Here is a 13,035-nt window from a genome sequence, read left to right as displayed (position 1 = left end):
TCACCCCAGAAAAGATTGAGCTGTCTCATCCATTTTAATCTGCTCTTTGGCATAAAACCCTGTAAAAACAGTTTTACCTGAGGACATGCTGCTGTTGGAGATTGGGGGCTGTGCTGTGTCCTGTTGGTTGTGCTGCAAGGTTGACAGTCTCCAGGAAAAGTGATAACAAGCACCCATTAACTCTTCAGTCACTACACATGCTTGCTTAGTGGATATAAATTGGAGTCTTCAAGGACCTTGAAAGTTGGCACAGGAGAGGCCCTTATATCTAGGCTCAGGAAGCAAATAAGGTTTTTAAACCATAGCTATGTAATAGATGAGTAGCCCTTTAGGCTGTCAAATGCAAATTTATTTGGTTTGAGTTCCAGATCTATAGATGCTGTGAAGTAACACACAAGTAATAATGTTCTTAATAAGATCTGTCTTCTCTGATAATTAAATCTGTTTATTTTACAATATTTATAATGCAGATATCCGTTGTTCACAAAGTTTGTCAAAGAACAACAAAATGCTTATTTAAAAGAAAATGTTTATTAAAAACCCCCCTTTTTTTGCTGAAAGCATGTGAGATTCTTGCACAGAGTAGACAGATATTTTAAACAACATCATAAATTACCTTGTCCTTCACATTTTCAATTTGAAAAAAAAAAAAAAAAAGATTGTATGTCTGACTGCTTTCCATTACCTGCTTTGGAAATTTCCAGCTTGCCTGTTTTGGGGCACTTCAATCTCTTGGCAATAGGGAATGATTCATTCACCTGGCAGGAGCAGACAAAGCTGTGTTTCTTAATCTTCAGGGCAATTTGGGGGTATATTTTCTTGGTCACCCATTGTATGTCCAAATACCCTCCAGCGTCTAATTTTTGAAGTCAGACCAGGTTACACAACCAATTTCTAGCAACATGCCCTCACAACTGACCTGTTCTGGGCAGGAGGCTTGATGTGAGACCTCCTGAAGGCTCTTGCTCTCTGAACTATCCTAATCTCAGTTCAACTAGCAAACTAGATCCGTGAGAGAGGAGTGGCCTCCAAACTGTGCCACAATAGCTCATGCTGGTATGCGCAGTATTTTTGTGCCAAAGGCAGTGGAATTTCCATCACCTTCACTAGTACAGATGAACAGTGAACCAAAGGGTTACGCTTTTGGATACACACAGGTGCAAAGTGTGGGCATCCCCCCACTTCCAGAGAGGAAAAAGCTCAGAAAAGGTCCATCTATATCTCTATATGTACAAGTAGTATGTGTCTCATTTTCTACCCCATGAATGCTTTTATTGTCATTAAGTGTTACAAAAGTCCAAGAAGTTTTGCTATTCTAATAGTAGAATTATTTTATCTGCTCTCCTTTCTGACTACATGGATAAGATGTCATTGCTCAGTTAAGGACAGCTTGCATTTTCAGCAAGTACATTTAAGTCAAATCTTCTGTGGCATGTCTTGACAAATTTTTTCTATACTTTACAGAGAATACAAAACTCTATATAGTTCTTTGTGCACCTTTGTCACGCTGATGGCTAGGCTCTTTCTGCAAAGCAGATTTGCTTCCCTCTCCTCCAGTTTTAAGTCTGAAGCAGTACTAAGTCTCCTCCCAAATGATACTGTATTCCTTTTATTTGAATGAGCTGGTCTAGTCTCCTAGCATTAAGAGAATACCAAGAAGCCTGAGTGTCACCTGAACTTATTTTCAGGTTTTGCACAGATCAGATGCTGAAAGAACATGCATCCCATTGTCTCTCTCTTTTTTTTTTCTTCTTTTTTTTTTTTTTTTTTTTAATTTTCTAGTCTCTTAAAAGTTACAGTCATGGCCAGATCATGACAGTGTTCCGTGCAGAGGGAGCTGCACATTGCATATTTTGTGAAAGGTGGTGCAGTCCATTTTATTCTCTCTGTGTCAGAAATCCATTTCTGAAAACAGTGAACTGTTAATTTTCTTGATGAAAAATACCGTGGAAGGCAGATTGGTAAAATCACTGATGCTGCAATTTAGATACCATACCTGTCTAATACATCTGTTTATTGTTGTAAATAGGTTGAGATTTAAAATGTCTGAGTGAACATCAGACTTGTGACATTGCACAGTGTTTCTTGAGCATGAGCCCCTTTCTTTGAGGTGTTACCTGTCAGGTTTCCATTGACTCTCTGGCTGTATTACTGGGAGGGGCCTGTTGTTGAGAATCTTTCTCCAAGCATTGGTTGATTATGCTTCCATAAACACCAGAGTGCTTATGGAACAGGGCTAGGTGTTAATAAACAGGGCTAGGTTTTAATAAAAGCATTTATTGATGAGGTCTGTTCCTGGAAGGCTCTGGTGACAGTACTGTTCTGTGTGAAGGGAAGGTGGGAGTTTCGCCTTTAACAGCTGATTTAGTTTTTTTAATTAAACCTTGAAAGTAGGCACAGTTGCATACTTCTGTAGTGACAAGTATAATGTCAGCATCCACACCTTTGTACTCCATTGTTCCCATGTGTACTGAGTACTTCTTGCAGGACTGAGCACCTTCACAACAGGTAGTACTATCTGGGCTTTCAGCCTTCCATTTACTATTTGTTTGGAGATTCCCCTTATTGCTGCTGAGGTATCTATTACCATCCTACCACCTCTCACTTAAAGACTATCAGTAAATATTTCAGGAAGATGCCCATCTATCCTTCTTGCATGGGCAAAACCTTCTGTAACCTCAGTTTAAATTTTAAACAAGGGTGGTGTATGTCAGTGGGAAGCAAAAGGTTGTTTCTCCAAAACTGTTAAAAGAAAGGAGATTATGTGTGGTTTATTTGAATACACAGCTTGCATTTGTCTTTCCTGCCAACAAGCACAGTAATATATGTTATCACATAACCCTTTGAAACAGAAGCCCTAGAAAAATGAGACTAAGGAAGCCACAGATTTTAAGCATTGTTGTAAAACTTTAATAAAAAAATCAATAGAAGTCTGTTGATTTGTCTTATGAAAAATTACTTGCAGATTAATTTCCTTGAGCTGAGAAGCTTTAAATGAGTACATTAACAATTCTGTTTTCACACCTCCATGAATTATGCTCAAATGATGCCCAATTGTTGTTAAACAACATAAAAATTTGATATGTTGTCAGTCCCACTGCACAAAGCAGCACAGTCATTTTCTCAGCCAATTTCTGCTGCAAACCCAGCACTGGGGAGTGGAATAACACAAACAAGGTAATGAGTTTTAAACTAATTATGAGGTGACAACAGTATAATTGAACATAAGATAATGAGTGGAAAACTAACGTTCATCAAATGTTTTTCTCAGCCTTAGAAATTGCTTTTCTCAGACAAAAATTGTCAGATGTATTGATGTAAGGACCTCTGCCAACTGCTGAATGGTCAAGAAAACTGTTTCTATGTATAGCAGTGATTAACAGCTGACAACAATTTTTTATAATTTTAAATCTTCTTTAAATTTACGGGACTACAGAACTGTGATTGTTTGGGATATTTACAGCATTACCACTTGCTCTCTGTGTCTATATTTTCATAAGATGGAGGCTTTGGAAAATTGTTTCCTTGTTTTTCATGCAGAACTTCCTTCACCTTTGCAGAACCTTACCCTGAGAGGTGCTCTGTGTGCCAGAGTGTTCCTTATGGTCATGCTGTGTCAAGGAGCTCGTGACTTAGCCCTGCTCACCTTTCCTCTGCTCATCCTGGAGCAGAGCTGTGTCTGGCTGTGTCTCCAGCTTCCCTATAGGCAAATGCAGCTTTGAGGCCTTGCTGCCTCCCCAGGGTCACTCCTCAAGTCTGATGGAGAGTTGCAAGATAACTAAAAGAGAGAGCAAAGCCCAGTTTCAGTGTTTTGGGGGTTTTTTTTCAGCTGCACTTAAAGTCACTCTAAACACCAGCACAGAAGTTAAAGTTTGATAAATCTTCAGGGGTTTTTTAATGCAATTCAAATGTTAGCATTGTAGCTAGCAGATGGAGGTATAAAATAGTAAAAGAATATTGCAGTCTTGCTCCAGTGGTGGGATTTTGATTCCTTGTAATGACTGTACTTCCAGAATGCTTCTACCCCACTTGTGGTCTGTGTTTTAAAGTCCTCTACAAAAACCCTTGCTGTGATGCAGCTTTCACTGAAGAGACCTAAGCCCTCTACCCTCATGTGCTAGTCCATAACTTGAACAAAATGTTGATTCACCCTTGCATTCTAAAGCATTGTGGGTTGCCTGTACCTAATTTCCAGATGCAGTGAAAATCTTTGGGTACAATGTGATGGAGGCATCTTTTGTCTAGATGGTAACAGAGTTCATTTTTACCTGTAGCCTGTATACCTTTATCTGTAGACAAATTTCTGACCTGCCATGATCCTTTGTACCTGAAGTGTACACTCCCAGCTGTTGTACAAGCAGCCTGACAGAAGGAATTGATTTGCTTGATTCCTGATTAAAATGAGATCTGAAGGTAGCCAGGTGGTTTCTGGGGAACCTGTAGGCAGGTTGGCTTTGAGAGAGGCCATGGCACAAATTCACACAGCACAGCCATACGGGATGGGGCTGCCTGTGAAGAAGGCCTTGAGCAAGGGGCTGGTGGGAGGTGGACATCTGAGCAGGGTGAGCATGCATGGGCCCTGTGGCATGTTGTCCCTGCTGTTGTGACAGCTGCACGCTGGCAGCAGGAGCTGGGGACACGGCCAGAGGGGGCTGATGGCAGATGCACTGGCAAGGGGGAGCTGTGGCCACCGAGTGTGTGCATGTGGGAGGGCATGAGGTTGTTCGTAAATAAATGCTGCATTTCTGGACTTTCTTAAATCTTCTGTGAATTGCCAGGCACAGATATATGGTGTCTTGCTTGGATTGGATTGTTCAAAATTGTCTATAAGAAATCATGACTTCATATTACATAACATTTTTTTCTAAGTGTTGAAGATAAAATTTTATCAAACACAGATTTTTCTAATTTTGTGAGGAAGTGTGACCGTAGTTTTGGGAAAGGGTATGCTTTTATTAAAGTCATGAGGAATTCAAAGAGATGCCCTGAATATTTCTACTCTTGGACTATGACACTCCATAAAAAACACCTCATTGAGTTGCACATCTGAAAAGGCCAGCAGAAGAGATCAGACTTGGTTGTTGTGGCTATGAATATGTGTCAGATTTATCACCCAGAGTCCTTCTCCAGTTTCTACTCTACACTTTTATTATACTGTTAAGCATTGCCATTTTACTGCAGAATTTGATAATGTCTGATAAAGAAGTAGCAGTTGTTAAGAAGAAAGAAGTATTGCTCTTTGACATGAAGGTGTACTTGGGAAAGAACACATTAATTTGGACTTTATTTATGTACTAGTATTTTTACAGCTGCTTTCTACATGAGACTATGTTCCCATGCCTGTTAATAAGAGAGCAGTGTTTAAGGTAATGAAGGATGGGAAATATTGCTCCTGTCTTACCAGTGGAATGTTTGGGCAGGCTTGTAGAGGAATGAGTGATATAGGCAGGGGCAGAGCTCAGGCACAACTCTCCTTGGTCTGAACCAGTTCCCTCCATGTCACCAGGTTTATAACCAACAAAATTATGCAGAATCTTCAAAAGAATTAGTTCTACAGCAAGGACCTTTTGTAATCAGTAGTATTTAAAGGTTTTGTATGTTTCAGTACGTATTTTATCTGCTGCAGTGCTGATTGTTTAGCTTTGACAAGATTGTGTTGATTAAAAGTTTTCATGGAATGTTTTCACAGCTATGTCAGTGCACTAGATCAAGTGCTTTGTAAACACTTCCCTAAAGCCATTCTGATTTCAGGTCCTTATTACCAAGCAATGCAGTTCCACTTGTTCAGTGGCTCATATAATTCCAGAAGGTATCTGGAGCACGTTTATGTTAAGTCAGTATAAAAGCAGGTGTAAAAGAAGAGCTGTTACTTAAAAAGAGCTGGGTATGCTAGTTGCATCAGCCTGATCTATCTATTTTTATTACTGTATTGAGTGTGAAATATAAATACCCTTAATAATGAAAGCAATATTTGGTAAGATTGTGTTCAACAAATAAGTGTTAAAATGTTGGGGTTTTTTCCTCCTTCTAGATCCGTTTCAGTTCCTTACCAAAAGTGAACCTGCCAAGGAACAGACGGCTCAGCCAGCTGTGGCTCGGAAACCCACTGTAATCCGAATCCCAGCTAAACCCGGGAAACGTGAGTTCTCCCAAATGTGTGAGAAATGTGTTAGAAAACCATTTCAGTTGGGGCTCAACTGACTTGCTGTTTATTAGCTGATATCAGCTGCCAGGGGAATCCCATGGTAAGGTTTGACAAGTCAGAGGAGCCAGCCTGAGGGCTGTGGTGGGAGGCAGAGGTCGATGAGCATCGTGTTCCGCTCTCCCTGCTGCCAGCTGCCGCATGGGCTCCCTCCCCTGAGTCTGATTCTTCAAACATGAGGGAGCCAATGCATATCAGGGGTGAAACTGCGTGTAAGGGGCAGATCTAAAGGCTGGAAAGGAAGACTTGGAGGAGACCCCTGCTGCAGAAGTGAGTTTGTTTTGTCTGCTAAATGATATTCTGGAGCTGAACCTTTGGCCAAACTGACTTTGGTGCTGACCTCAGCTCAGGCTTAGTGCTGCTCCCAAGCTTCCTTGTCAAAAGAAAAGCATTGATGCATTCAATTTTGCTTCAAATACAACTTGGTTGGGATGTTTAGCATAGTTTTCATAGTTTAAATCAAAAAGTTCCTTTGATCCTTGCTAGTTTTGAAATCTGTGCCCATTTAAACAAGAATGTTAAGGTAGCAGTTTGAGGGAATAAAAAAGGCATGTGGGATGCAAAAAACTTATGTGCTTAATTTTATGGCAGGGTCTTGACTATAGCTTTCTGAGAGTTACTGTATTCCTAAAGCCTGCCTCCTCTAATCCTTTACAGCCTTACAAATGGCACTGACAGCATCTCAGAGTGGAAATTTATCAATGAGCCACAAGGTCTTTGTGTTGGTCTTTGTATGCTAGAGTGTGTACTTGCAGAATTCTCTTTGGCCTTATCTTTGATCCTCAGAGCTTAGGGAAAAATGTCAGAAGATAGCTCTTAAAACTTATGTTTCAAAATCACGTTTTGCCACATTTAGTAAATGTACAGTCAACTTCTGATAACTGTATGGCCAGGTGGTATTTCTCCTCGGAGTTTCACTAATTATTTCCCATCTCCCCCCTGTCACCAACCCTTTGTTAAAATACTCAGTTTTCTTCTCCCCTGCATATGGAAGAAATGTGGTGGAAATGATTAAAAATGCAGAGAAGACTGAAGATAAAGCTGTGAGGAAAAGTCTTACTGTTAATACCTGATTAAAAAGTTTTTTCAATTGGAAAAAATGTTTATGAACTACTGTAAAGAAATTGACATAATTGTTCTCTATAAAGGAAATTTTAATTACAATTAAAAATAATGTCAGGTAGTTGGTTGGCTTTTTATTTATTTTTTTTTCCTTTCCACTTCTTTTTTTTTTTTGAGATGGATACCCTTTTGAACTAGTAGATAACTGGGCTCTTGCTGCTCTCTAGTGGTAATTGAAATTTCCACAAAGGACTGCCAGTCCTGTACTTAGCTACAAAAACAGCAGGAGGTTCTGAAGGACTGCCTTGCCTGCCTTATGGGAATCAGTGGTTGGAAGATGATTAATGGGATAGGGAGGAACAGAAGCATATTCCAAGAAAGCAGAATAACCTTTTGTCAAATAGGAGCAGGTGTAGAAATGTAACCTGTTAGAAGTTAAAAGAGGAGAACAGTAAAACTGGGTCAAAGTAAAAATGGGTATAGTATGGTTTGCATTGTAAAGGGGCTACATAATCTCAGTACAGGGGAGTCTTCTGCCATCTCGTTTATTGAGGAGATAAATTCTGTCAGGAACAGTAAAAACTGAAAGCCCCAATAAACAAACAAAACAAAATAACAGAAATTTTTAAAACCCCCTAAAAACAGCCACCCAGCACCACAAAAAAGGGGACAGAACTGCTTAAGAATTTGAACTCCAGTGAAGTTTTCAATAAGGACTAGCATTTTTGTTGAGATGTGGTTAGAAAGGAAGCATTGACACTCCAGTTATTACACTTAGAAATCATTGAAAATAACACCTGACTTTGAGTTCTTGGGGATTTTTTTTTGCTTGTTTCTCTAGTTCCTTTAATTCTGACCTTAAATAGAGTAAGGGAGAGGAAATGTGTATATATCAAGACTGGAAGTGGTAAATTAATATTTTATGCTTTTTTTATCAGTAAGACAGGATTAAAAAAGATTTCTTTTGGAATTACTGCCAGGTATTGTTTTTACTTTTCATCCATTGCAGTACCTTAGAAAAGTGATGACCTTCCCAACTTTTTTCTCCCATGCCTGGTCACTGCCAACACAGTAACTGTGAACTTCTCCTAAAAATTGAACTGATCCATTGAACAGATCCATTTTTAAACATCACAGCGGTGTTTTACATAATAGTAATGCAACAAAGATGTTGAAAATAAACAACACTGCTCCTTCCTATGTTTCTTTGTTGAGAGTAATTTTCGTGAAATGAGCAGCTGAGAGTTTTGTTTTGAATAGCATTTCTCATCTTTTTATTTTGTCATCAGTCTATAAATGTCCAGGCTATCTACACATATTTTTATGTGACTCCAAGTTCAGCTGGAAGTCAGAAGAGCTTAAGTGTCTGTAGTTCTTTCTATGAAGTTAATTTTCCTGTTGTACAAACAGATGTAAAATAGATGACATGGTTCCAGTATATAAACACAAAATGTTTGGTAAATATACTGGTAAAACCTGTCCAAGTGCTTCCCAGGTTTCAGCGGCAGAGACGTTGAAAGGAAATTGAAATTGAAAGAGAAATTGAAATAAAAAAATATTTAGAAGGGTTTTCTATTCTTTACTGAGCATGAGGACATCATCACCCTTCCCTAGTAAGATGTGTAATGTTTCCTCTTCCATGTCCTAAACTTGTTTTTCTCCTTAAAGACTGCCTGGCAACTTCCATCTCTGTTTTCTGTCATCCAGAATTTTGTAGCAGGCAATAATTTATTTTCTTGCCTTTACCTTTCTGGAGATTCTTCCATCCAAGTCTCCTGATCTTTCAAGGTTGCTTGAAATAACCCTCAGCTGTTTTCCAGCCTGAAGGATATTCCAGGAGCTGACAGCTGAAGAAAAAAGTGAGCCAGTTTAGAAATGTGGTGATGGCGTTTCAGGGTATCCAGTAATGAATCTGACATTCCAAGGGGTAGAAGCTCTTCTACTTGTCTAATATTGTATCACCAAATATTGCAGCTAAAACCCTGAAATTCTGAAATTACTTGCTTGTGTCCTTGAGTAAAGTGAAGATCCATTATGCAGGAAGGGAAGTACTCCTGAATTCAACCTCAGAGTTACAATGTTCCCCTCATGTCCCTTTTCCCTTCACTGCTCTTTAAGTGTTTTTTCCCTTTGGCTGCTCCAGCTTTGAGGAAGGAAGTTGCATTCACACAAAAAATGCCCCAAACAAAGTGGATTCCTTTACCTATTGTTCATCCACATGACGAGGGTATTAATTAGACTTTAATTTGGGGTTTTTTTTGTTTTTTACAGCTTTAAATGACAACCTACATAGCCCTCCACCACTTCCTGCTGAAAAGCCTATTGGGAACACATCCAATATCACAGTGGGAAAACCCAGCAGTGGTGACCTAGTGAAAAAAGGGGTAAGTTAGACTGTTTTCCTGTATTACAGTTTTGTCTCCTTTGGTTAAAATATCTCTTGTGATCCTCAAGCATTTGTAAAGTAAGTTGTTTGAAGGACCAGAAGATGAAAACAACTACTCAGAAATATAAGGCTTTTTTTTTTTAATCCTGTTCTCTAATTAATTAGGTAATTTAGACTGCTGCCAGTTTTTGAAAAAGACTCTGGTGATTTTATTAAGCTTTGATCACATCTGTCTTCAATTTTCTGTATTCATCATCTGAAATCATGGTATTTTACAAGTGAGTGTCAAAAGCATTGCAAAGTGGCTCAAAGTCCAGTGGGATTTACATGGTGAAATGTTGTCAATGTTGTGCTTTAGAAATGTATACTTTTACCTTCATGCACACAATTTCTCTTGGTGTCTGTGCTAATTTGCAGGCAGAGGAAACTTTTCTGTAGCAGAATGAAGCTTGCTTTTTTTCCAGCTCTTTCCTTCTAATTGTTTCTGCTGAGTAGAACCACCTATTTTGGGAAGTAAGGTTCTGCTCCTTACTCCAGAGTATGTACATAGTAATGGTAGGCATTGTAGCTAAATGACATTTGACACAGATTTTCAAAAGGGAATTAAACTAGAAAATTACAGTAAAATTTACAAATACTGGGTTTTCTGATGACAGGAATGGCAGAGAATCTTGTGAAAGCCACAGGCAGTAAAAGATCAAATCAAATTAAGAGCCCTTTCTGGATGGATGCTGCCAACAAATGCCTTTGTAGTTACCTCTGCTATTAAGATAAAGAGTCTTAAAATGTTGTCATTGCAAAGGCTGTTCAGAGAGGTTCCACCTTTTCTGGATAATGCTGAAAAAAAAATTTACGAAACAAGACATTAAATGACATTTTATGCAGTGGAACTCCAAAACTTTTACAGTGTTATCCAGGTTATTGTGACAGGCATGTATAAGCTTCAGAGGATTTTTTTTTTAAAAAAAGATTGTATTGAATCCACTGGAACATTGAAATCCTATCTTTGGAAAGGTAAGAGCTGTGCTTCTAAAACTAGTATTGTTTGTCAGTGGCAGTGATTAAACAGCAGCAGCAAAAATTGTTGACCATAAGCAGCAGTTGGCACAAATTTCTTCCTTTTCACACAGAAGAGGAAAATTTTTGGTATGAGGATAACATCCTCATCTGAAAGTGGCAGGTTGTTTTCTTTCTAATAGGGTCATTTAATCAGAACATTAAATTTGGGGACTCAATCAAGGGTCAGATTTTGTCACAAAATATATCTGGGTGTTTTCTAGATGAGAAAAATCACAGAAATTGTTTATGAGTTTCAGGCACATTCAAGCACCTAATTAAGTAAACAAGACTGTTCAGACCTATCTAGAAGTACTGGTTCTGAAAGGGTTCTTTTGAACCCAGATTCAGCACTCTGATTTATGATGCTGTTCCAGAAGCAGCTGTGCTTGTTCCGCAGAGCTGGCAGAACTTTCTGGCACTCGGATGAAAATGAGCAGCAGGAGGCAGTAAGGATGGTCACTTGTTAATCCATCACTGTGGTCCAAGCCCTTCAGACATGGCACATGTCCTCCTGTATGGGGTAATCAGCTGGGAGGAGTGATGCTTTAATCTGCCAAAGCAAGATTCACTGGGATTTGTTTGTTAGATCTCTAGCAAACATATTTTGATGCCTTCCTTAATGGGAGCTAATGTTGTTTGCAAGAGACACTGTCCTGTGTGAGTTGAATTAATGTCATGTTTTCTGCTTTAAGCCTGTTCAAAGTGTTCCATGTGTCGAAGCTAAATCCAAGTTGATAATGCAAATCCCTGTGGGCAGTGTAATTGGACATTTGTATGACTCTCCTGGAATTGGCTCTTAAGTCCTTACTGCCATGTAGTAGGAAAGGAGGGTCTGGGTCATATTTAATGCACAATTTAAGCTGTGTTTCAGGTGGTAAATCAGGTTATTTGCCCTCCATATTTTCCTCCATGTTCAACACTTCAAAATTGCAGAATCACACCATAATTCTTACTACTTTACTCCCAGACCTCCAGAAACTCTCATCTTTCATGTCCATAGGATATAATATAATATAAGAATTATATCATTTAAACAAGATTTTTTATTTTCCTTAGGCTTAAAGAAATATCTTTTTTCTTTTGAATGGTTGTAGGAGTTTGATCACTCAGAACAAGCTGGAGTGCCTCAGCTGGAACCTCTACTGCCCCCAAGGTGAGTGTGGTTCTTCAAAAGCCCTTAAAAGTGCTGTTTCTAAATTAATTTGCATAGTCTCAGTGTAGACACTACTGACTCCAGCCATTGCTCAGTAGTCTTGGCTGGGCACTGTGCTCACTAATAAATAGGCAGGACCAAGTTGGTAGCTGTTTAATACTTGTTTGTACAGTATGGTATGAGCAAGGAGATTACAGGAGAGCAGCTGTTTGACTTTTCAGCTCATGTACAGTGGCTGCTGACAGTCATTCCTTTCTGAATCTTTAACCTTTTCACCCACAGCACTTGCACTTGTGGTGGGATTTGGGTGGTGAAGGAATGGAGGTGGCAGATGATGCCACCCTGAAAAGGGCAGATGCTGGGCCAGCAGCTTCCCAGAAGCACTGGCTAGTCTGTACACTTTGGACCAAAAATGCAGGTGCAGGATCAGTGATAACCTTGGGATTTTTTATTCTTGTGAACCAAAAAGAAGGAATTTCTGCAAGGGCAGAATTTGCTGGACCAGCCTTTAGTTCACGTCCATCAATGCCAGAGACACAGTGGATGGAGATCTGGCAATGGCTAGCCAGCCCACTGTGGGTATCTCAGTGTTTGCATCTGAATCTGTGGGTTTAAACATGAGTTTGCTCTGTTGTGGTAGGATAAGAGAATCTTTCTGTTCTTGAAATGAGTCTGTCCAATAATAGTAAGTATTAATTAACAAGAAAGAATGTACCACAAGGAAGCACGTCGTTGTTGCTCCTTACTGGTTTGTTCCTTCCCCACATTAGTTTAGCATTCCTGATTTTTATGAGGGTCTCTGGGACTGCAGTAAATATTTTGTCCTTTCACTCTTCTGCTCAAATGGATGTTTAATTTTTTTTTTTTAAGTAAGCAGTAATAATTCACTGAATTTCTTGTTAGGATCTTCTTTTTTAGTTAAGATGCTTTAAAAATGTGTGGGGTGTGTTGGTCTATTTACAGATTTAAAACAGTTTAACTTGAAATACCCCCTTTGTCAATATTAAAAATGCTTAGTTTAAGATGAGGCCAAGAAAAGGGAGAGATGGATGATGAAGAGAAGTGGAAAATTTTTTTGACATTTAGAAATTGTTCCATACTCAGATAGTAACAGAGAACTCTTATCAGGAGCATTAGTAGAGCACTAGTATCTTCTCAAGTAGTGGGTGACAC

At 39.1% G+C, this 13,035-nt stretch overlaps 1 protein-coding gene across 6 annotated transcripts in view; it reads left to right on the top strand.

Moving 5' to 3' along the window:
• The window catches only part of SH3D19 (SH3 domain containing 19), an 80,931-nt gene that overhangs the window by 54,079 nt on the left and 13,817 nt on the right, over positions 1–13,035 (top strand). For all 6 annotated transcript variants that reach the window (XM_064417357.1, XM_064417356.1, XM_064417360.1 and 3 more), the window contains 3 exons: positions 6,032–6,139; positions 9,536–9,648; positions 11,804–11,862. In XM_064417357.1, the coding sequence (XP_064273427.1) occupies positions 6,032–6,139; positions 9,536–9,648; positions 11,804–11,862 (280 nt within the window). The remainder of the gene's footprint in view (positions 1–6,031; positions 6,140–9,535; positions 9,649–11,803; positions 11,863–13,035) is intronic.

The sequence above is a fragment of the Passer domesticus genome, chromosome 4 (assembly GCF_036417665.1).
Source record: "Passer domesticus isolate bPasDom1 chromosome 4, bPasDom1.hap1, whole genome shotgun sequence".
Lineage (NCBI taxonomy): Eukaryota > Metazoa > Chordata > Aves > Passeriformes > Passeridae > Passer > Passer domesticus.
This window is presented reverse-complemented; position numbering and strand designations above follow the sequence as displayed.